The sequence below is a fragment of the Engraulis encrasicolus genome, chromosome 9 (genome assembly GCF_034702125.1).
Source record: "Engraulis encrasicolus isolate BLACKSEA-1 chromosome 9, IST_EnEncr_1.0, whole genome shotgun sequence".
Lineage (NCBI taxonomy): Eukaryota > Metazoa > Chordata > Actinopteri > Clupeiformes > Engraulidae > Engraulis > Engraulis encrasicolus.
Window position 1 is genome coordinate 29,100,502 of NC_085865.1, and position 21,057 is coordinate 29,121,558.

A 21,057-nucleotide genomic window follows, 5' to 3' on the forward strand; every position below is an offset into this window, starting at 1 on the left:
GCTATGCACTCCAGACATCCCACAAACCTTGCTGACGAGAGGCAGTTCTCTAAAGAAGAGGGAGACAAGATACAAACAGATTGTTTTGTTAATCTGATCTGCAACTACAGGACAAGTCTGGTTGATGATATTGCAACTAACTGAGGGTTAAAACCTACTTAATGCAAGGGTGTACTTACTTATGCCCTGCTCTCCTGTGAATGTTATGGCCTTATGACCAATACAAATATGATAACATGTAAATGTTTGGGTGGAATTAATTAAAGCAGACTCTGGTTGTTCCTTCTTGAGATTTCCGGGAAGATCAGACCATTTTTTATGATCAATTTTGACAGAAATGTAAGAAATTTCAAAGGGTGTACAAACTTTTTCCTGGGACTGTATGTAACAGGATATATCAGAGATTAATAGAACACACACACACACACACACACACACATACGCACACACGCATGTGCGTGCACACACACACACCCCTGCCAAAACTAGGCCTTGACAAATATATTATTTATTTATTTTTAACACTTCTTGTTATTCACACACTTTATTGTCAGGACATGGGTTTAGTTTACAACTTAAATGAAAAGTGCTACAGTTGACTTTATAAGCCATCATCTCACAAATGAGATGTAATATTCTCCCTGAGAGCATAACCAGAAAATTACAAGGAAATGTTCCTTGGATTATTTTGTACATCAAGAAATACATTCTCTATTCACGCTAATGACAAACAAACAGCACAAATCATGTTGACAGATCTATCTTGCTTTACATTTCACTTTTGCTATATGACATATGTATGGCCTCCCTATATCTGTAAAATGTTCCCATGAGCTGTTTATTGTACATGACTACAAGCTTAATAATAAAAAAACAATATCATGACTACTAATGATGATCCCTGCCTCCTCTGTCTTTTTGCTCTGACCATCTGCAGTCAGTGGAGGTGTTAGCCTTAGGTCTAAGGAGCTCATAAAAAACCATTACAACTCGGGAAAAACCATTGCAAAAAACTGTGAAAATTCCTTTTAAAGCAGTATTTTCCCCAAGTAATCACAGCCAAGAAGCCACTTAAAACACAATGATGAAGTACAACAGATAAAAGCCCAAACAAAATGAATTACCTACAAATTAAGTACCATACATTTAGAAATAGATTTTCTATAATATCTGGAAATATTTTTCATCCGCCAATCACAAATGCAAAGAAGGTTTAGAATTGCATCCCTGGTGTGCACATTATACATCTTAACTACCTTTACATGGGCATTTTTTTCGGAGTACATTGTCTGATCCATCTTAGCATGACTGTTCAAAAATATGATGCCATTCAGGGCTGCTGACAGCTTTGGCTGGGCCCAGTGGAAAGTCGTCTGAAGGGGCCTCCACCTCCTCACCTAATACATGGAATGTAATGGGGCTCCAAATCCCCCCACCTCTCTGGACCCAGCACAACTGACCCCTCAGACAATTGTATTCCTCTCGAGGTGGTCACATGTGCGTGTATATTTATTTTGGTGTACTGTATCAGTTCATTGTTTTAAAACTGTGTCCATGCAGTGAAGTTAACCCAGCCCATAGCGTCCACATGCAGACATACAATGCCAGCGCTTTATTACTATTTCTGTTCAGCAGCTGCAGCCTATGAAGACAGAGAGAGAGAGAGAAAGAGAGAGAGAGGGAGAGAGAGAGAGAGAGTTATTACAGGATTGTGCACAAAGGAAGGATCACTCTGATTGATTTCATTCTACGTCAAATTGACACACAGACATTCACAGACATGCAGTTCACAGTGATGTACCAACCCTTAAACAGAGGATTGGTTATGTTTCGCCAGACACCAAATTTAACGCCTTTACGCGCACATGCACGCGCGCACACACACACACACACACACACACACGTGCGCGCGCACATGCACACACGCACACACACAGTAGGGTCCTACCTTGAGTTTATCCAAGAAGCCTCCTTTCCCCAGGCCACCGAAGGCCCTCAGCAGCTTGGGTGTCTGGGGCTTCTGAGTGAAGAGCGTCATGGCCTTCTTCTTGTCCTCCTCTGCCTTGGCAGCCCCCGGACCCTTGGCCTTCATCAGCTTCCTACACAGAGAGAAAAAAAAGCAGTGCTAGTTTATTACAAAAAGAACCCGCTGCCTGTTCTGGTTCCGTTAGACATTTATGGTGTCAGTCTTCTTTTTGATCACACTCGGTCCTCAGCACTCTAGTTTGCACCTAGTCATAAGTGCAACATGTCAAGACTCTTCATAAGCGAATCTTACTGAGACCACAGAAAATGCTGAGTCACAGGTCTGAGTTCACTTAACCGGCATATACGTATTTCCAGAGGCAACTGTTGAACTTTTTATGCAACGCTGACAAGGACCACATAACTGGTTTGTGATAACAACCAATTAACTGAGACGTATTTCCTAATCTTGCCATAGCATGCAGCAGTCATTATTTCAACATTTAGGGTACTCTGGGGCCCACTGCAACACTATAAATCACAAATCAACTCTCTAAGTATTGAATTAAGGGATAACTTCAGCCAACATGATTTCCGTGCCCCTGGAGACGGATGTTAAGGACACGAAATCCGTGTCCAGTAGCATAGATTTTGCCAAAATTCTGTGCTCCTGGACACAGAATTATTTTCCGTGATGGACACACGGAAGTGCTCTCTCTATACTCCCACAGTTTCCACAGTCTTGTGTTTTCTCAGGATTTTTCTAATTTCAAATATTTTTTTCTCAAAAAAACATTTCTTATTGACAGTTTAGGATTAGGGATTGTTTTGGTCTGGACACAGCTAGTATTCTTTCATTCATTATATGAATTTGATAGCCTATTAACCAACTGGAAAAGGTATTTCTCAAACATATGTCTTTAATGACAGGTTAAGGTTAGGGAATGTTTTGGTCAGGGCGCAACTTAAATTGTTATAGCATTATTTTGTTTAGGATTAGCATTTGGTATGTATTTTCTAATGATAGAGTTAACACAGTGCTGTGGGAATATAGAAAGCACTTCCGTGTGTCCATCACGGAAAACAATTCTGTGTCCAGGAGCACGGAATTTTGGCAATTTGCTCCTGGACACGGATTTTGTGTCCTTAACATCCGTGTCCAGGAGCACGGAAATTTTGGAGATCAGGCTGCAACAGCCAATTTCAACATGCAGTTGTAATGCTCACACTACCCTGAACTTGTCAGTACCTGAGATTTTATTTTTTTTCTTCAGCCTTTTCTGACATCCTGGTCATTGTAATGGGGGCAGAGTTTGTTTACGTTTAAAAAAAACATCTTGATTTATTCCCAAAAACATCCAAAAGGTTATGCAACATCAGCAGACAACTAGCAAACAGTGATACCTTTTGGGAAAATATTTGGAGTAGGCCTATGTTAAGAATTTTAAAAATGTAAACAAAATCTGCCCCCATTAGAATAGCTCAGATCTCAGAAAGGGCTGAGCCAAAAAAATACACCATCACCGGGTACTGACAGGTCAAGGGTAGCGTGAGCAATACAATAGCATATCGAAATTGTCAGAAGTGCTCCTTTAACACTGCATTTAATACTAAGTATGTTCTGCAGCAGAAAGTGATGACTTACTTTCCCTTTCTTGCCAGAACTTTCTGAGAGTTTGGATAGTGCACCAAGATGTCGAACAGATCCTTCTTTTCCAGCACGAACAGGTTGGCGAAGCCGTGAGCCTTCACGTTAGCCGTCCTCCTGTTGCCTCCGTTGGCTGAGGACTGTAACAGACTGAAGGGGTTCACATCAGTTAGTTCATTGCTTAGTTTGCTTGCTCGTACGAGCATTAAGGCAGTAAGACACACAGCCCCTGTTATAAATAAGCTGTTACCAGAATGGCAATGACCAAGTGTTAATGTGTTACCCACAGTCCTGTGTACTGTCATAGTGGTGTAGTACTGTGGCAGTAAAGGTTTTTCAGCGTTACACTGGTGGACTGGCAACATTAAGGGCTATAACAATATGAAGTAATCTTTTTTTTTTTTTTTTTTTTTTAAAGGACAGTGCTTTACCAACATGTGTATGATACTGAAGGCCTAATAATCAGACTGTCGTATTGGGGGGGGCATAAAGGGGGCACCAGTGAGGTATAGTGCCTGGGGGACAGCACATTGGTTTAACGCAGTCCTGACATTTCTCTCTTTCTCCCACTTCTTTCCTGTGACAATCTCATACTGCCTCATCAATAAATGAATAAACCCCACAAAAACGTGCTTATTTGGAAATAATGCTAAAATTAGCAGGATGTGGCTACCTGATCTCCCCAAACACACAGCCAGCCTTCAGCGTCACAAAAACGATGGAGTTGTCCGGGCCACCCACCACCTGCACAGCTCCAGACTTGATGATGTACATCTCCTTACCAATGTCTCCCTGCACACACAAAATAAAACACACAAACAAATATCAACGGACAATCCAAGTCTATGAAAGTCGTTGTGCATAGGCCTCCCGTTATGCTAGTGCAGGTGTGAGGCGGGAAAACTTAATCAAACAATGAACAATCAGAAAACGTTGCACAGTGATTACTGTTCACTTTAGTGTGTGTGCCGCGGCTATGTTTAACATGCACATAACTGCCAAAGACAGACAAACTGTATTGAGAAATTAAAAGTCCTGTCATCTAATCCATCTCTCCGAGCTCTCAACACATGCAATTTAACATATTAGCTGATCTTGAACATATGGACAAAAGTCTGTGCGATCTGTTGTCTGCATGCATGCTTGAATTTGTACATTTTTAATACATTTCTTCTCTGTCCTTTCCTTTGCACCTTGAAGGGAAACTTTGAATCTCTAAAATTGTATGGTGTGCAGTTATGACAATGAAGGACCATTATACTTATATTCACTAATGACTGAACCTAGAATACCCACGTCTGAGACTTACACAAAAACACAAAGAAACACTCAAAAACTCACCTTTTTCACTACAAAGTCTCCTGGCAGGTAGATAATGGATTTGAGTCGCAGCAACATGTCAATCATCATCTGGTTGTCACAGCCCTGAATTACAAATAGACAGACAACAGTATACCACTGTAAAACATTGTAGCCAGTTAAATGTAAAAATGTAAGTTGCCCTGCTACCTTAAAGGTACACTGTGTAAACTTTTTTGTTGTTTATTTCCAGAATCATGCTACCCATTCTCTAATGTTACCCTTTTCATGAATACTCACCACCACCATCAAATTCTAAGTATTCATTATGACTGGAAAAATTGCACTTTTCATACATGAAAAGTAGGATCTTCTCCATGGTCCGCCATTTTGAATTTCCAGAAATAGCCATTTTTAGCTGCAAAGAGGACTGTGCTTGGGCCATTCTAGAAAATATTAGTTTATTATTTAGTAAACTTTCATGGAAAGATTAAATTTGGAAATAGGCAACACAGTTTCAATGAGCAGCATAGTTGCAGTACCTTTTTTGACCATTTCCTGCACAGTGTACCTTTAAGTTTCTAAGTTAAGTTAACTTGAGAAAGCCTAGACTTGAGTAAAGCCTCGACTTGAGTTTACTTACAAACTGAAGGCAGCAGGGCAACTTATTTTTTTTACATTCAACTGGCTTGCAATGTTCTACAGTGTATCAAATGTAATGCTTGCCATTCTATATCCACTTAAACCCCACAAGACACAATCCCCAATATCATTTTCATCTACACAAAGTTTGATGTAGCCAAATGAGATGACACAAAAGACATGGATTGTCCCGACCCAATATAAAATGACCCAAACTAACATATTCAAATTTGATTAAAATTAGATTTCATAGTCACAAAAATGTCACTGTTGTGCGGTGCCTCCCTACAATCCTGACACTGGATCTAAGCTGATGTCTGTTAGTTAAGTACAGTATAACTCTATAGTTTAAGCAACGCCTACAACTGTTCCTTGGACATCTATTGACAATTAACATCTATGTAAATTTTTCTATATTATTTATTTAACATACATATGTTCATGTTAATATTTGAAAACGTTTAATGCTGTGGCGTTACACCAGTCATATCACTGCAGGTTGTAATCTAGGTTATAGGGTTGTAGGCCTATGTATAATGAATGTACTGTAAGTAATGCATGCATGTACGGTATGCAATGTCTGTATATATGTAAGCTTTTCAGCCTCTATGGCTTTGAAGTTTGATGTACTCAAAATAGCACTACCAAGTTAATAATAGTGTTAGTACAGTATATTTGTATTATTGTTACATCAATATTGAACAGTAATGCTATATCTGACCTTGAAGAGGTCAATCTTCTGGAAAGTGGCCATGTTGATGTCCACCGCTATAGCTGTTTTCATCACAGTAGGCATCCTGTCCAGCAATTCCCCCTCATCTGTGGAAAACAAAAACAAAACCACCCAATCATAACACTTATTCTTACACAGCAGCCTAATTACAAATTACATTACAAAGTAGAGCAATGCCCTATGCAATGCATATTTGTGTTTTTAGAGCTAGAGTTTGCCCCGTAGGTGGTGTCAACGGTGTGCGTGCGTGCGTGCGTGCGTGCGTGCGTGCGTGCGTGCGTGCGTGTGATAGACGTACCCAGCATGCCCTACATGTCCCAGGTGTAATTGTACCAGATCCTGACGCGGTTCAAGTCTAGTTGTACCAGGTGTGTGCGTGTATGCGTGCGTGCATGTGTGTGTGTAATAGAGGTACCCAGCATGCCCTGTGCGTCCCAGGTGTAGTTGTACCAGGTGTGTGTGTGTGTGTGTGTGTGTGTGTGTGTGTGTGTGTGTGTGTGTGTGTGTGTGTGTGTGTGTGTGTGTGTGTAATAGAGGTACCCAGCATGCCCTGTGCGTTCCAGGTCTAGTTGTAGGTCCTGACACGGTTGAGGTATAGTTGTACAAGGTGTGCATGCGTGGATGTGTGCGTGTGTGTGTAATAGACATACCCAGCATGCCCTGTGCGTCCCAAGTGTAGTTGTACCAGGTGTGTGTGTGTGTGTGTGTGTGTGTGTGTGTGTGTGTGTGTGTGTGTGTGTGTGTGTGTGTGTGTGTGTGTGTGTGTGTGTGTGTGTGTGTGTGTGTGTGTGTGTGTGTGTAATAGACATACCCAGCATGCCCTGTGCGTCCCAGGTGTAGTTGTACCAGGTGTGTGTGTGTGTGTGTGTGTGTGTGTGTGTGTGTGTGTGTGTGTGTGTGTGTGTGTGTGTGTGTGTGTGTGTAATAGACGTACCCAGCATGCCCTGTGCGTCCCAGGTGTAGTTGTACTAGGTGTGTGTGTGTGTGTGTGTGTGTGTGTGTGTGTGTGTGTGTGTGTGTGTGTGTGTGTGTGTGTGTGTGTGTGTGTGTGTGTGTGTGTGTGTGTGTGTGTGTGTGTGTAATAGACGTACCCAGCATGCCCTGCGCGTCCCAGGTGTAGTTGTACTAGGTGTGTGTATGTGTGTGTGTGTGTGTGTGTGTGTGTGTGTGTGTGTGTATGTGTGTGTGTGTGTGTGTGTGTGTGTGTGTGTGTGTGTGTGTGTGTGTGTGTGTGTGTGTGTGTGTGTGTGTGTGTGTGTGTGTAGTAGACGTACCCAGCATGCCCTGCGCGTCCCAGGTGTAGTTGTACCAGGTCCTGACGCGGTGCTGCACCAGCTTGGGGATGCGGTTGGCCACCATGTAGGCCACACAGTTGTCCATGGAGTTGCGGAAGTACGTCTGGCCAGCCGTTGCTGCTCCAATGACATCCCTCATCTGCACCAGAAAACACGCACGCATGCAAGCACGCAAGCACACACGCACACGCACACGCACACGCACGCACATTCAAGAACCTTTTGATCAGGGTTATAGTGACTGAGACAGTTTTCCTTCATTACTCTGCACTCTGTATTTCTCCCCACACACTTTATTGTCAATTTTCCCCAAAACGAGACAATTTATTCTCTTTAAAGTCCTATTTTGCTGTGTAAACACCAATTTACTCTAAATCAGCCCTGTATCGTAGGACTGTCATGGCTGTATCTATTGAAAGCAACACTGCTATTGATTTCCATATCTACATAATGAACAGACTCAATGCTATTTCCCCAGTTTACCATAATATGCATCACAAAGCATTTGGTACCTGTCCAAGCAAACTGGAGAAGACAAAGACACCCACGAAGAAGTTGGACATTTGAAAAGCGATCTCAAATACAGTGGTGGGCTCAGGCAGACCGCCAATGTTGATCAGCGTTCGAGTGGCATAGTAGTAGCAACGCAGGTACCTGAAAATGACCGCATTTATCAATTTAGTCTTTGTCCAATAACCAATAATACCACTGTTGCCACTAAGGCCCTGGCCAAGGGTGCATTTCTGGAAAGCGTAGTTGTTAGCAGTTAGCAACTTCTGTAGTTGCCAATGGAAAATTGCATTGCAACCAACAAAGTAGCTAACATAGTTAGCAACTACGCTTTCCAGAAATGCACCCCAGGTCTGCAAAACTGTCCCAAAGTGATAGAAGTGGGCCCTAACATGTTTGGTTTCAATGTTTGTGTGTGTGTGTGTGTGTGTGTGTGTGTGTGTGTGTGTGTGTGTGTGTGTGTGTGTGTGTGTGTGTGTGTGTGTGTGTGTGTGTGTGTGTGTGTGTGTGTGTGTGTGTGTGTGCTGGGTAGAGCTCAGTGAGTGGTGGCTTGTCTCAGACACAGGTAATGGGGGATTTAAGAGAAAAAAGGTTTTGGGCAACTTACCTAGTCTATCATAACACAATGATTAAACAAAGACAATATTTTATGGTTTATGACAGAGGTGAAGCTATGGCCCTTTCATGTTTACTTTAAAGAAACAGTCCATCATTTCTGGAAATGTGCTCATTTTACTACTCCCCTCAAGTGAAATAACTGAGATTCACCTTTCTTCTGTCAATCCAGACGGTATCTCATTCTGGTGATATTACTTTTTAGCATGTATCATCATTGAACCGAATGGGATCAGTTGGTACCATTCAGTTTTTGGTACCATCTGATCCAATGACATGTTGAGAAGTATTTTTTTTACCAGACTCAAAGAATGGCTGAAAGAACAGGAATCATTTAAATAGATGGGAGATGAAAAATAAGCACCATTTAAAAAGAAATTCTGTACTGTTACTGTGTAAGCTCCAAAAAGAAGTGAAGTTTCTTTCATGAGATTTTTGATCAGTTATTTAACTGTTTACAAACAATTGGTTGACTTACGCATTTCCTTGTCCGTCATAGGTCCACTTAGAAGTGCCAAGACCCAGATAGGCTGAGGCCACATAGTAGATGCAGGCATTGAGGTGAAGCATGTACAATAGGTAGCCAATTGTTCGAGTCACCCTAAAAAGAAAAACAAAAAGAAAGGTAATAGGAATAGGGAAGTTCACAGATATTTTGATCCATTCTGTACATAGCTTTGAATACTACTAAATGTCATAATGTAATGTGTTGCCTATACAATCATTCCCTAGTTACTTTTTCCAACATCCAATTGCCTATTTGTTGTATGCATTCATTTCAGAGAGCAATGACACAATAAAGTGATTTGAAACTAGAACTGAAATTGAAACAGAATAAGCTGAATTGTCCGAAAAAGGATGGTGCGGGCAAAGTGTGGTGACACTAAACCTTTGACCGGTAGTGTAAACTCTTTACCCATTACCTATACCTTTTGATTTGGTATGGGATTCAAACTTGCCAGCCTTCAATCCTAGGGCTTGGTCCCCCCCCCAAACCATTATACACTATCTGATTTTTTTTTCTTCTAAATAGCAATGGGCTACATATTATTATGTATTAATGGGATACATATTGTAATGAAAATGGAAACGGTGCAATACATTCGGTAAGGTACATGCTCTACCTCCAGATGTAAGCTTGTTTCATGATGCTCTCCAGACGATCACTGAACTCGTTAAAAGAATCATTCTGGAAGAGAGGATCGTAAATTCAGACACTTCGGATCGCATACAATAGAATAGAATGGAATACAATAGAATAGAATACAATAGAAAAAGGCTTTATTGTCAATTGAGCCCGTTAATATGCACATCAATAAACTGTTTATGGTCAGGTTTTTGGAGTGACCGTCTTATTCAAGTGCTCATATAAATGGAATAAACTGTTTATAATAATCTGTTTATTGTATTTTATCCGTTTATGAGAAATCCGATTCGCACAGGTAGGTTTTTGGCTAATAAACTGATTTCTCAAGACATGCATCCAGCATAATCTGGTTATTATCAGGTTATTGACATTCTAGAATGATAAGTAGCCAATCACAAGCCTTGAATTTCAGCTTCGTGTCACACACTTGAGTGGAACACATGCAACGGACACATGTAAACGACAATAAACACTTTACTCCAATAACCTGTTCATTCCAATAACCCGATTATTGTGGTAAACAGGCTCAATGAGATTTCAGGTTTCATTCCATTCCCTTCCAAAGTGACTAACAGTTATTTACAGGATATTGGTTTCTGTCCCTGGAGCAATGTGGAACTACTGTACGTGCCTTGATAAAGGGCACTTCAGGATTAAGGTGTAGGGAGAGGTAAGTGTAGGACTCGAACCTGCAACCCTCTGATCATAAGGCCACTTCTCTAACCATTAGGCTGCCCACATCTTCACCATAAAGTGCACATATAAATAAGCATAGGAAATACTGTGTATATATGAACAGAAAACTAATAGAAAAACTGCTGACTACTATACATAAACTATACAAAAGATTATTGCAAATCCTGGAGGTACACAGGCACATAGTACATAGTAGTAACAGAATTGGATGGAAACTACAAAACAGATGAACTGACTGACAGTGCAAATACGAGAGCTTACAGATAGCTACAGTATAACAGTAAAAATACGCCAATTTACAGTATTCAGACTGAGTGAAGAACATGTGATATGATCAGACACATTAGACAAAAACATCTACAAGTGCGGTGTAATATATATTATAATAATGTAATGTTCAGATATATGAAGCAATACTAAATTGTCTGGGGTTTTCTTTTTCATTTAAATACACTTGACTAAATTGACCTGGATCTGAATTGACCTGCTTCCAATCAGTAGGTGGACTGAAGAAAAAATAAACTATTTCATATATTGCTTTCAAAAATGTGCAATTGAAAAAAAGAAAGCGTAAATTGGTAACTTACTCTTGCAAAGCGATTCACCCTGAACACTGACAAGAATCCAAATTGGAAGGACAGAAGGTCAAATGGAATGATACTTATCATGTCCATCTGTGGAGAAGAGCAGACATGTCGGCCTTGATTACAACGTACGTGGATAATTTTAAAAGTGGACATATATTTTTTAAATCTGTTTACGTATGAACACTGCATGCGGATAAATATAATACAATTGTGACAGGTGCGATTTAGCTCCTTAAAATTGATATTTTTAAAAGCAGGAAGTCAAAAGTCAAAATTAATGTCTGAAAAATATCAATATACAGTGTAAACAGAGTCTGTTTTGAGTTTTGAAAACTGGGCATGTTAAAAAAAAACCCTGAGGGGATGCGTAAGGGAACACAGTAGTTTGCCATTACTGTAATAGACTGACACAATACTACAAGATGAAACACACACCTTACAGACAGGGGACGCTCTGTAGTTTTCTTTGGTCAATTTTCGGTCTTTCTGTAAAGGCAAGAACAATTTAGTCCGCAAACAGCCTCCGCGCACTGTACATGTATGTGCAGCACAAATCATTCCCTACACCCACAACCCCCTCCACTTACAATAATGTCGCCACCTTTTACAAATTGTAACCGTTGGCGGAAAACGATGATGTCGAAAATCATCACAAGGTCAAACAGGATGTCAAAGAAGATCCAGTAGGGTATGGACTCCTCTGTGTGGTATGGGAAGCACATGCGCAACGGAATCAGCCAGACGTTGTAATTGTAGGCAATCGTCACCACAAACATCCACTTAATGTAACGCATATCTGGAGAGAGACAAGATAAAGTCGTTACACAAGAGATCATGCCACCATGGCCGCCATTAGACTATGGAGAATAGCATAACCAATAATGTAATAATGCCTGGGTCATCACCAAGGGCGTCAAATTTGAGGGGGATAAAGTGGGACTGAGTCACCAGGGCCCCAGGTATCGGGGGTTGGTATTTGGGTATTTGGGGCAACACCCCTGGTCATCACCATTTTGGCAACACGCACTTATAATACAAGCTGTGCATGAAGAGGTCAATCACCTATGAAATTGTTTTTTTAAAAAGTTTTGCCATGAATTCCTCTTTTTATTTTATAGTATTTTTTCTCTTTTGCCCGTACTTCAACAGTAGCAGGCGAGCACCTGAGTAACATTATCTACACAGAATAAGAGCAGTGTTCATTCAAGACTCAAAGAATATTATGGGATCAAATCCACTCTAGGAGGTGTTGAATCGACTCTATAAGTGTTGAAATAATACTGATTTTTTTTTCTTTTTTTACTGTGATATAGTCTCTTGAGTGCAATAACAGAGGCTTTGCGTGACGGGGTTACTCACCTGTGAAAGGGTCTACTGTATTTCCCAAATACTCGTCCATTTTGTCCTCTAGGGGCGCCAGTATTTTATCCAGCCAGGCACAGCTGCACTTTGGGAGTAGGCGAACCTCCTTCGGTTTATTGGCCTCTTCCTCTTTCAGCTTCTCTTCCAGCTCCTTCTTTTCTTTCTCTTTTTGCTCTTTCATCTTCTCATCCTTCTCTTTCTTTTCCTTCGCCTTCCGCTCATCGTCCTCCTTTTTCTTCCTTTCTGCCTCCTCTTTTGCAATCCTGTCTGCCTCTTGCTTTTTGATCCAATCTGGTACCCGGTAGACAGGTGCTGTGGGCAAGAAGCAGACAGGTTAGAAGGGTATACGCTACTGTGACCGACTGGGTAGTCCTGGGACAGCTCCGCCCTCTGTCAGCTGTACCTGGTTGATGCGTTTGGCTGCGCTCAGCATCTGATTGAGCACAGGTGCGCATCCTGATGAGGCAGAGTACAAAACCCTGCTACACTGGCATGGCGGGGCCTCCCCTTTCCCTACCTTTGGCGGTTTGGGTTTTTGGTTTGGTCACCCCTCGACATCTTTGCATACACTCATTATGACTACTGATTTTGCACCTACATTATTCTTTATTCTTCTTATTTAAATAATTATCCAAAACCGTTATCCCGTCTGCGTGTGGATTCCTTTTATGTTGCACCTTTTGAGCCAGGGGTTACAGTTAGATGGGCATAGGCATGTACTAAATGAGTAAATTTACCATACGGTAAATGACTGACCAAAAGCCAACATGCAGAGAGCAATAGAAACATCTTGCAACATCTTGTCTTTCACAAACATTGGGTGGCGTGCATGCCTGCGTGTGCGTGCGTGCATTTTACCAAATTCTGCTCAGTATAATCCTCTTCATTTGGAGATGTAGGCCTACACCGTGCCACCATTATCCTTAGGACACTTACTTTTCTAATCCTGTAAAATTGGTTTGTGTTATGGTAAATGTCTATCTGTCGACCCAAAAAAAGAAGTAAAGAATGTGTATGTGGTTGTGTGTATGTGTGTGTCCACTTCCACATGTTTTGCTTCTGTTATGGGGGGCATTTTTGTTACCTGACTCTAGCCATATGGTTAGCATTTTTGTGCATGTACTTTGAATGCCTGTGTCACTGTGTGTATGTAATGTATGTGTTCATGTCTAGAGACGGTAAACAAAATGGCACTTACTGGGAGGTGGGCTGTGTTCTGGTGAAGAGGCGTAAGGGTCCACGACCTTTTCCTTAAATATTACTGTGCGCTCTCTAATGCGATGGGCCACCTCTCTCAGCAGGTCGTCTGAATAACGGTTAATCACAATCGGCTTTGGCTTCTCTGGCTCCCTGCAGATAAAATAATATAAATATTGCACAAATATAAATGAATAATGCAAACCAATATGTATCAATAATACATTCGAATGACAGGTTACAAAGTAGTCAAGTCATCATCATATTCTTTATCATTACTATATACTGCTATTTAGGATCAGCCATATGTGATCTGTGGACAAATAATGTGTTGTTTTGTGTCATATTAACATTCATATACTGTTTCATACACACGCACGCACGCACTCGTACACCATCTTGTCTTATCATTCCCCAATTACACATGTAATGTATGATGCATAAAGGTGCATATGGCACCCATAAGCAGCCTAAAACGCAGAATTAAAAGCAAATGAACTGACGCAGCAGCCTGATCTCCAAAAATTCTGTGCTCCTGGACACGGATGTTAAGGACACGAAATCCGTGTCCAGGAGCACGGATTTTGCCAAAATTCCGTGCGCCTGGACACAGAATTGTTTTCTGTGCTCCTGGACACGGAATTGTTTTCCGTGATGGCCACACGGAAGTGCTATTACCACAGCACTGTGTTAACTCTATCATTAGAAAATACTGTACATGCTAATCCTAAACAAAATAATGCTATAGCAATTTAAGTTGTGCCCTGACCAAAACATTCCCTAACCTTAAAGAATTTATCCGGAGTTGGAACAAGTTTGCCTGATTTTTGCATGTTTGGGATGAAATACAGTCACTCTAGAGCAAAATCAAGGCAAAAGGATGCGTTTTGAGAAAGTTTGATAATATCACGTTAGCCTTGTTAGCCATATCAGCTATGCAATATGAAAGATGGGCATCGTTTTTCGGCAGTTACACACATTTCAAAAACACATTTACGGTCAAGACAACTATTTGACACTAAAGTCCACCAAGTAGATTGCCGAGTGCGTCGCACCATCAGCTGTGGTTACTCGCTATGGAAATAATCATAGCTGATGATGCGACGCACTCGGCAATCTACTTGGTGGACTTTAGTGTCAAATAGTTGTCTTGACCGTAATTTAGATATTCTCAAGGTAGTAGCTTCACAAAACACATTCTGCAGACCTTTCAAGAATACATGAAGGGCTTTGGACACTTCGGTTTATGTGTGGATACCCTCAACATATTATGAGGTACGTGTGACGTTGTTTTGAGCTGTGCAAGACTTTAAAATGTTGTGTTTTTGAAATGTGTGTAACCGCCGAAAAACGATGCCCGCATCTTTCATATTGCATAGCTGATATGGCTAACGAGGCTAACGTGATATTATCAAACTTTCTCAAAACGCATCCTTTTGCCTTGATTTTGCTCTAGAGTGACTGTATTTCATCCCAAACATGCAAAAATCAGGCAAACTTGTTCCAACTCCGGATAAATCCTTTAACCTGTCATTAAAGACATATCTTTAATGACAGGCTATCAAATGACAGGCTATCAAATGACAGGCTAGGCTATCAAATTCATATAATGAATGAAAGAAAACTAGCTGTGCCCAGACCAAAACAAACCCTAACCCTAACCTGTCAGTAAGAAATGTTTTTTTTTTAGAAAAAATATTTGAAATTAGAAAAATCCTGAGAAAACACAAGACTGTGGAAACATAGAGCTGTGGGAGTATAGAGAGAGCACTTCTGTGTGTCCATCACGGAAAATAATTACGTGTCCAGGAGCACAGAATTTTGGCAAAATCCGTGCTCCTGGACACGGATTTTGTGTCCTTAACATCCGTGTCCAGGAGCACGGAATTTTTGGAGATCATGTTGGACGCAGGGTGCGATTTGTGTTTCAGCGTTTTCACACCTGGACCCTTTCAGCCACCTAAGCGAACTCAGAGTAGTGACTCAGCATTTTTGCCGTACATGTGAATGCTCCAAAGCATACCCAGACCCTTTGGAAGCGAACTGTACTGAGACCTTGCTTGATGTGGTCTCAGTTCGGTTCGCTTATGAGTTCTGACAGGTTACACTTGTGACTAGGTGTAATCACTTCAGGAGGGCTCTAGAGGTCCGAGTGTGATAAAAAAGGGTGACACACCATAAAAGCCTACCAGGACCAGAAAGATCAGCCAGTTTTTTTCGTAATACACTCACAATATGAACAAAAACAGAACTGAGCCCTTTTGCTGTTAGTTCGCTTTTTGGTCCACTTAAAGAGGACTGAGTTTGGTTCACTTAAAGGGGACCAGGTGTGAAAACCCTACGAGTGTGTGTGTGTGTGTAGAGGGGGTATGTGGCGGCTTTTGGTATTGTAACTGCATTGATTGTTTATAATCTGAAAAAGTACCCCCCCCCCTTCTGGTTTATCGACAAATCACAGCCTGCACATACAGTGCGTATGCTTGACTTGTCCAGACGCCAGGCATCTCCCTGCACGTGGGGCCAATCCAATCCCCAGGCCGTCTTAGCCACAAAGGCAGCTTATCGACTAAGCCTTTATCGGGCTGCCCCGCATGTCATAAGGTCAGAGGATGGCCAAGGAAGCGCCAAATTACATAAGCACTAGACCAGTGGTTCCTAACCTTTTTCTAAAGGAACAAATATTCTTACCATTGTATAGTTTTGTGGCCCCTCCCCTATTTTTAAATCAAAATGTTAAAACACATCGAACAAGGAAGATCCCCTTGACAAAGAGGGCTGGCTGAAAATTGTTCAGGACATATATGTCATGGAGGACCTGACCCGCAGAATAAGACTACAGATGGACTCCTGTGTGAAAAAATGGACAAAGTGGATAATTTACATTGCAGTGACCAATTGAACATATGGGACATTGTTGTATGTGTGTGGGTTTTTTACCTCTCCTTTTGCCTTTTTTACACCTTGTAATTGTTAAGAAAGAAAAAAAAGTTTAAAAAAATTTTTTTTTTAAAAACCCACATCGAGCTGCATGTCTTGCTTGAATTCGGAAGGGATGCTAGCTGTCCAAAATGGGTAATTGACTTTTTAGCAGTAGCACATGTCAGGGCGGTGCAACGACAGCCAGTGCCACTTTTGTATGGACTTTCTGGACTATCTAAGAAGCATATTCATTGCAGCATATCAACCACCAATTACTTAATAATGGGCATTAAATGCCGTTACGCCACCTGACGACTGAGCCCAAAAAGTCTTCGAGTTGTCTCGAGTGTCAGACAGGCAGACTAACATCCAGACAGACCACATGATAAACAGAAATACAGACAGGCCGAAATAGAGCAAGTGTTCTTTCTAGTATGATTTGGATTGCTAACAGCGGTCTTATCATTTAAAGAAAGACAGCGAGACAGACAGACAGAAATACAGACAGATAGATGGACACAGTCTCAAAGTGGGTGTTGTTGTTTCTATGATGGCAGCTCTGCAGAGATGCCTGGCCCTTCAGAAAGGCAGCCGTACTGAGAAGCAGACAGACAGCATTGTTTTTAGGTTGTGTGTTTCTGGTCTGAAGAGTTAAGCCCGATTTATGCTCAGAACAAGGGCTGGGTATCGCAGCCATGTTCCTGTATCGATTCGATTTCGATTTATAGGGCTTTGAATCGATTAATCACGATTCAATTAGATTCGATTCGATTCATTCCGAATCGATTCAATCCTTTCCCTTCTTGGTGCCAGGATTTCCCCCAAAAGATGCTGTTGCCTATTTTTATATCAAAATGTCAAAGGGCTGTAGCTTGACAGTGTTAACAGTTTGCTAATTTGTAATAAGTAGGCCTATTCCTAATTGACTAATACCTATTGGGTATTTTCTGTAGACCTAAATTAAACAAAAAGAACAAAAAGAAAAAGAACCAAAAATCGATTTTGTGCCTTGTGAATCGATTATGTGAATTTTAAATGATATTGATCGATTATCGATTGAATCGATTATTTTACCCAGCCCTACTCAGAACCCAACTTGTCTGCGCAGTGATGCAGACTGCCATGCAGATATTTTGCCCCCCTTCGCAGACACTAGGTGTGCACCTCCAAAAATGTGACTGCCTGTAGTCAAGCTACGCAGACAACCGCGGCAGGAGCCACTGTGATTGGTCCCTTCGACCAGAGCCACTGCAACTACTTCCTTGTTCTAACCTTCACAGAGTTGACGATTTGCGAGAGGAAAATGTCTGTGATATTCACCAAATAAGTTACCCATGCTTTGTAGCTTCATGTATTTACATGAACCCAAAGACAACACGTGCACTTGCAAGCTACGATGCTGAAATTATAAACAGTGTTTTCATAGAAACATTCTGCTTCGTGCGACCTGTTCTCGACAATGAGCCACTTCCTTGTTCCAAACTACAGTGGTGATTGCTAGTGCAATCAAAAATGCAGGTTGACATTTCTTAAATGTTCAATTTTCATTGTCGTCGAGTCTGTGTAAATAAACGAAGCTACAAAGCAACAGACACGTTATTCGTGGTGTGCATTAAGAGTGCCCTCACGATTCGATTCGATTACGATTCGGGAGGTAGCAATTTGATTCTATTCGATTCAATTCTACGATACATTGCAAGGCATTACATTTCTACTGAAAGCAAAGCAAATGCTTCATCAGTCATGATGAGGCAATACAAGTAGTCAGATACTGAGCAACATTTTATTGGCTGTTTTCTGTATCAGTCTTGCAGTTTTCAATGTTTTGAAGTGCTTTTATTTAATTTAACATTGATTTGCTCCAGAAATACCCACGGAAGTAATTGAAACTTAAAAAATTTGCCGCATCGATTCTGGAACTTTCTGCATTGAATTGAATTGTCCATACCCCGCATTGCATTGCATTGCTGAATCGATTATTGTTGACACCACTACACGTTATAGTCTACTCCTTGTATTGAAGCCAGTTTGAACAATCCTCTTGTTGCCCCTACCATTGTGACGATGATTAAAGGGGTATGCCACTATTTTGGGGCTTAATACAGTTAAAATCGTTGGCTGGGGTTTGTGAAGGTGGTTAAGTGTCTTATTTTTCATGTAAGCCGTTGTCTTGCTTTAAGACAAGTTAAAAGAAGGAATATGTCGCTAAGCTAGTGAAAGTCAATGGATCCGTGTAGCATGCACATGAAAAATAAGACACTTTACCACCTTTATAAACCCCATCCAACGATTTTAACTGTATTAAGCCCCAAAATAGTTGCCTGGTTAACACCAGACCTAATCACAAGAAACGATTGTGTAGAACTAAAGGCAGTATGGGAGTTCCCAGGCTACCAAAATAGTGGCATACCCCTTTAACACATAGCGCAGACCTAGTGATCTCAGCGGAGCAAAAATCATATCTATCTGCAGAGACCTGTGGGCAACAGGCTGCCACGAGAGCATACACAGCCCTTCAGTCAGTCAGTCAGTCAGTCAGCCAGTCAGTCAGACAGACACAGGCAGACAGACAGAGATGGATAGAAAGACTGAGAGATGACAGACGGATGACCACACAGATATGGAAACAATGGCAGACAATGATTGTGTGTGGGCATGTGCGCGTGCGCGTGTATATGTGTGTGTGTGCGTGTGTGTGTGTGCGTGTGTGTGTGTGTGTGTGTGTGTGTGTGTGTGTTTTGTTTCCAAGTGCAGTAATGAGTGGTGAGTTGACTCACGGCTCTGGCTCTTCTCCATCTGGGTTGGCAGCTCCATCAGCAGGAGTGGCAGCTGCAGCTGCGGGTTTTGCAGGCTCAGGAGCAGGAGCTGGAGCTAGAACAGTCACGACATAAGACATACAACATACCGAACAAGTGCTGATGACAGATGCCATTCATTGCAGTCGCAGCACATTTTACACACAATATTCTAAAACTTGACCAAAACTTGACTTGTCTTGTCTTTTGTGTTCCATTGTAATATAACTTTTTTGCCACTTGTCCTGGCCAGCACTTCCTGACAGAAGAGTTATTGTAACATTTAAAGAAAGGTTAAATAATAAAAACGTAACATGTTTATTTATGTAGGCCTCTGAGGCTCAGGAGCTGGAGTTGGGACAGTTATGGGCAAGGCCGCTAACAGCTTTTGCCGGGCCCAGGACAAAATGGCCCCTCCTCAATATCTAAAATGTAATGGGGTCCTAGCGCTCGGCCCCTCCCTTCGCTGGGCCCGGGACAACAGACCCCTTTGTACCTAAAATTGACCTTTAAAGAGCAGGATGCAAATGAGTATAATGCAAAACATTTAGCTAGACCAAAACAAATGGCTTCCCTGGCAGCCTGGCGGCTTTCAGCAGACAAGAATAGACAGCATGAAACCTACTGAGCAACAACCCACCACGCGTTTCAACACTGAAAAGCACAGCCAGGAGATAAGAAAAGAATCACACAAGGCATAACAACAGCACCTGCACATGCCTCTTTGAATTAGACATGACACTTAGAGTGATCAAACTCACGCTTACTGTACACATGAGTGAAATACTAAGCTCATCTACTGTGTATGTACTGTACTGTATGTACGTATGGACACTCACCAGGTTTTGCTTCTTCTTTCTTTTCATCCTTCTTCTCTTCGTCTTTCTTCACCTCTTCTTTCTTTTCCTCTGGCTTTTTCTCCTCATCTTTCTTGTCATCTTTCTTCTCCTCCTCCTTTGCATACAAAACCACCCCACATCAACACAGAAGAACAGCTTTACAGAGAAGCAGGATCTCTAAACTCAAGCAGCAAGTTCAGATTTAAAATGTGTATAAAAACTATACACACTACAACATAGCCTTCTCATAGCTTTCTCCAAATGAGAACATGCATGTATGAATGTGCCAAGTCCCCTTCCATGTGTGAGTAATCCATCCATTAAAACATATAATTATCTTTACATGTATAGTGGAACAGTGGTATATTGTAACTCCGTCCAACTGTCACTCAGAAGGACAAAAAGTGTTAACATTTAAGGTGATCTACACCAGACGGCTTTTAACCTTTAAGTCAGCTTTAAGCCATCCCCTGACACTTTCACCATAACCAATATAAGTCCTACTGTCTGGTTTGGCTAAGCATCCCCAAAAGCAATTGATATGGTCAACGCAATGGAAAAGTAAGGAGAAACTCAATCTCAACCTTTACCCTTTAACAGATGGCATAGTATACGGGTCAAAATTGAGTTCATTAAAAAATATTTTATATCTGCAGGTGTGTGTACGTGTATGTATAAAGAATAACATGTCGGATTTAACTGTCAGAGAGGTAAATCCCAATTTGTACCCAATTCAAAGTTAAAGTTCACTTAATTATCCCAGAAGGGAAATGCAAGTGGTGAAGGTATCCCCAAAAGCATCCCCAAA

At 41.3% G+C, this 21,057-nt stretch overlaps 1 protein-coding gene across 1 annotated transcript; it reads right to left on the reverse strand.

Annotated features, from left to right (window-relative positions):
- Window positions 1-387: 387 nt before the first annotated feature.
- Window positions 388-20,276, reverse strand: LOC134455252 (cyclic nucleotide-gated cation channel beta-3-like). The gene is made up of 17 exons (XM_063206274.1): window positions 20,250-20,276; window positions 19,389-19,486; window positions 13,698-13,849; window positions 12,497-12,811; window positions 11,725-11,933; window positions 11,573-11,623; window positions 11,138-11,224; window positions 9,832-9,896; window positions 9,186-9,308; window positions 8,095-8,236; window positions 7,562-7,721; window positions 6,276-6,373; window positions 4,955-5,038; window positions 4,287-4,405; window positions 3,611-3,763; window positions 1,949-2,099; window positions 388-1,642 (listed from the first exon to the last, which is right to left on the reverse strand). Exons 1-17 carry the CDS (start codon window positions 20,274-20,276, stop codon window positions 1,619-1,621), a joined length of 2,058 nt encoding a protein of 685 aa, XP_063062344.1. The 3' UTR covers window positions 388-1,618.
- Between the last annotated feature and the right edge of the window lie 781 nt (window positions 20,277-21,057).

Bases quoted from the DNA above. Each gene is read 5' to 3' on its own strand.
- LOC134455252 (XM_063206274.1), bottom strand. From the start codon at position 20,276: ATGAAAAGAAAGAAGAAGCAAAACCTG. The intron at 19,487-20,249 runs GTGAGTGTCCAT...TGACTGTTCTAG, and splicing joins GAAAGAAGAAGCAAAACCTG to CTCCAGCTCCTGCTCCTGAG. The intron at 11,934-12,496 runs GTGAGTAACCCC...GTCTCTCTCCAG, and splicing joins TACAGTAGACCCTTTCACAG to ATATGCGTTACATTAAGTGG.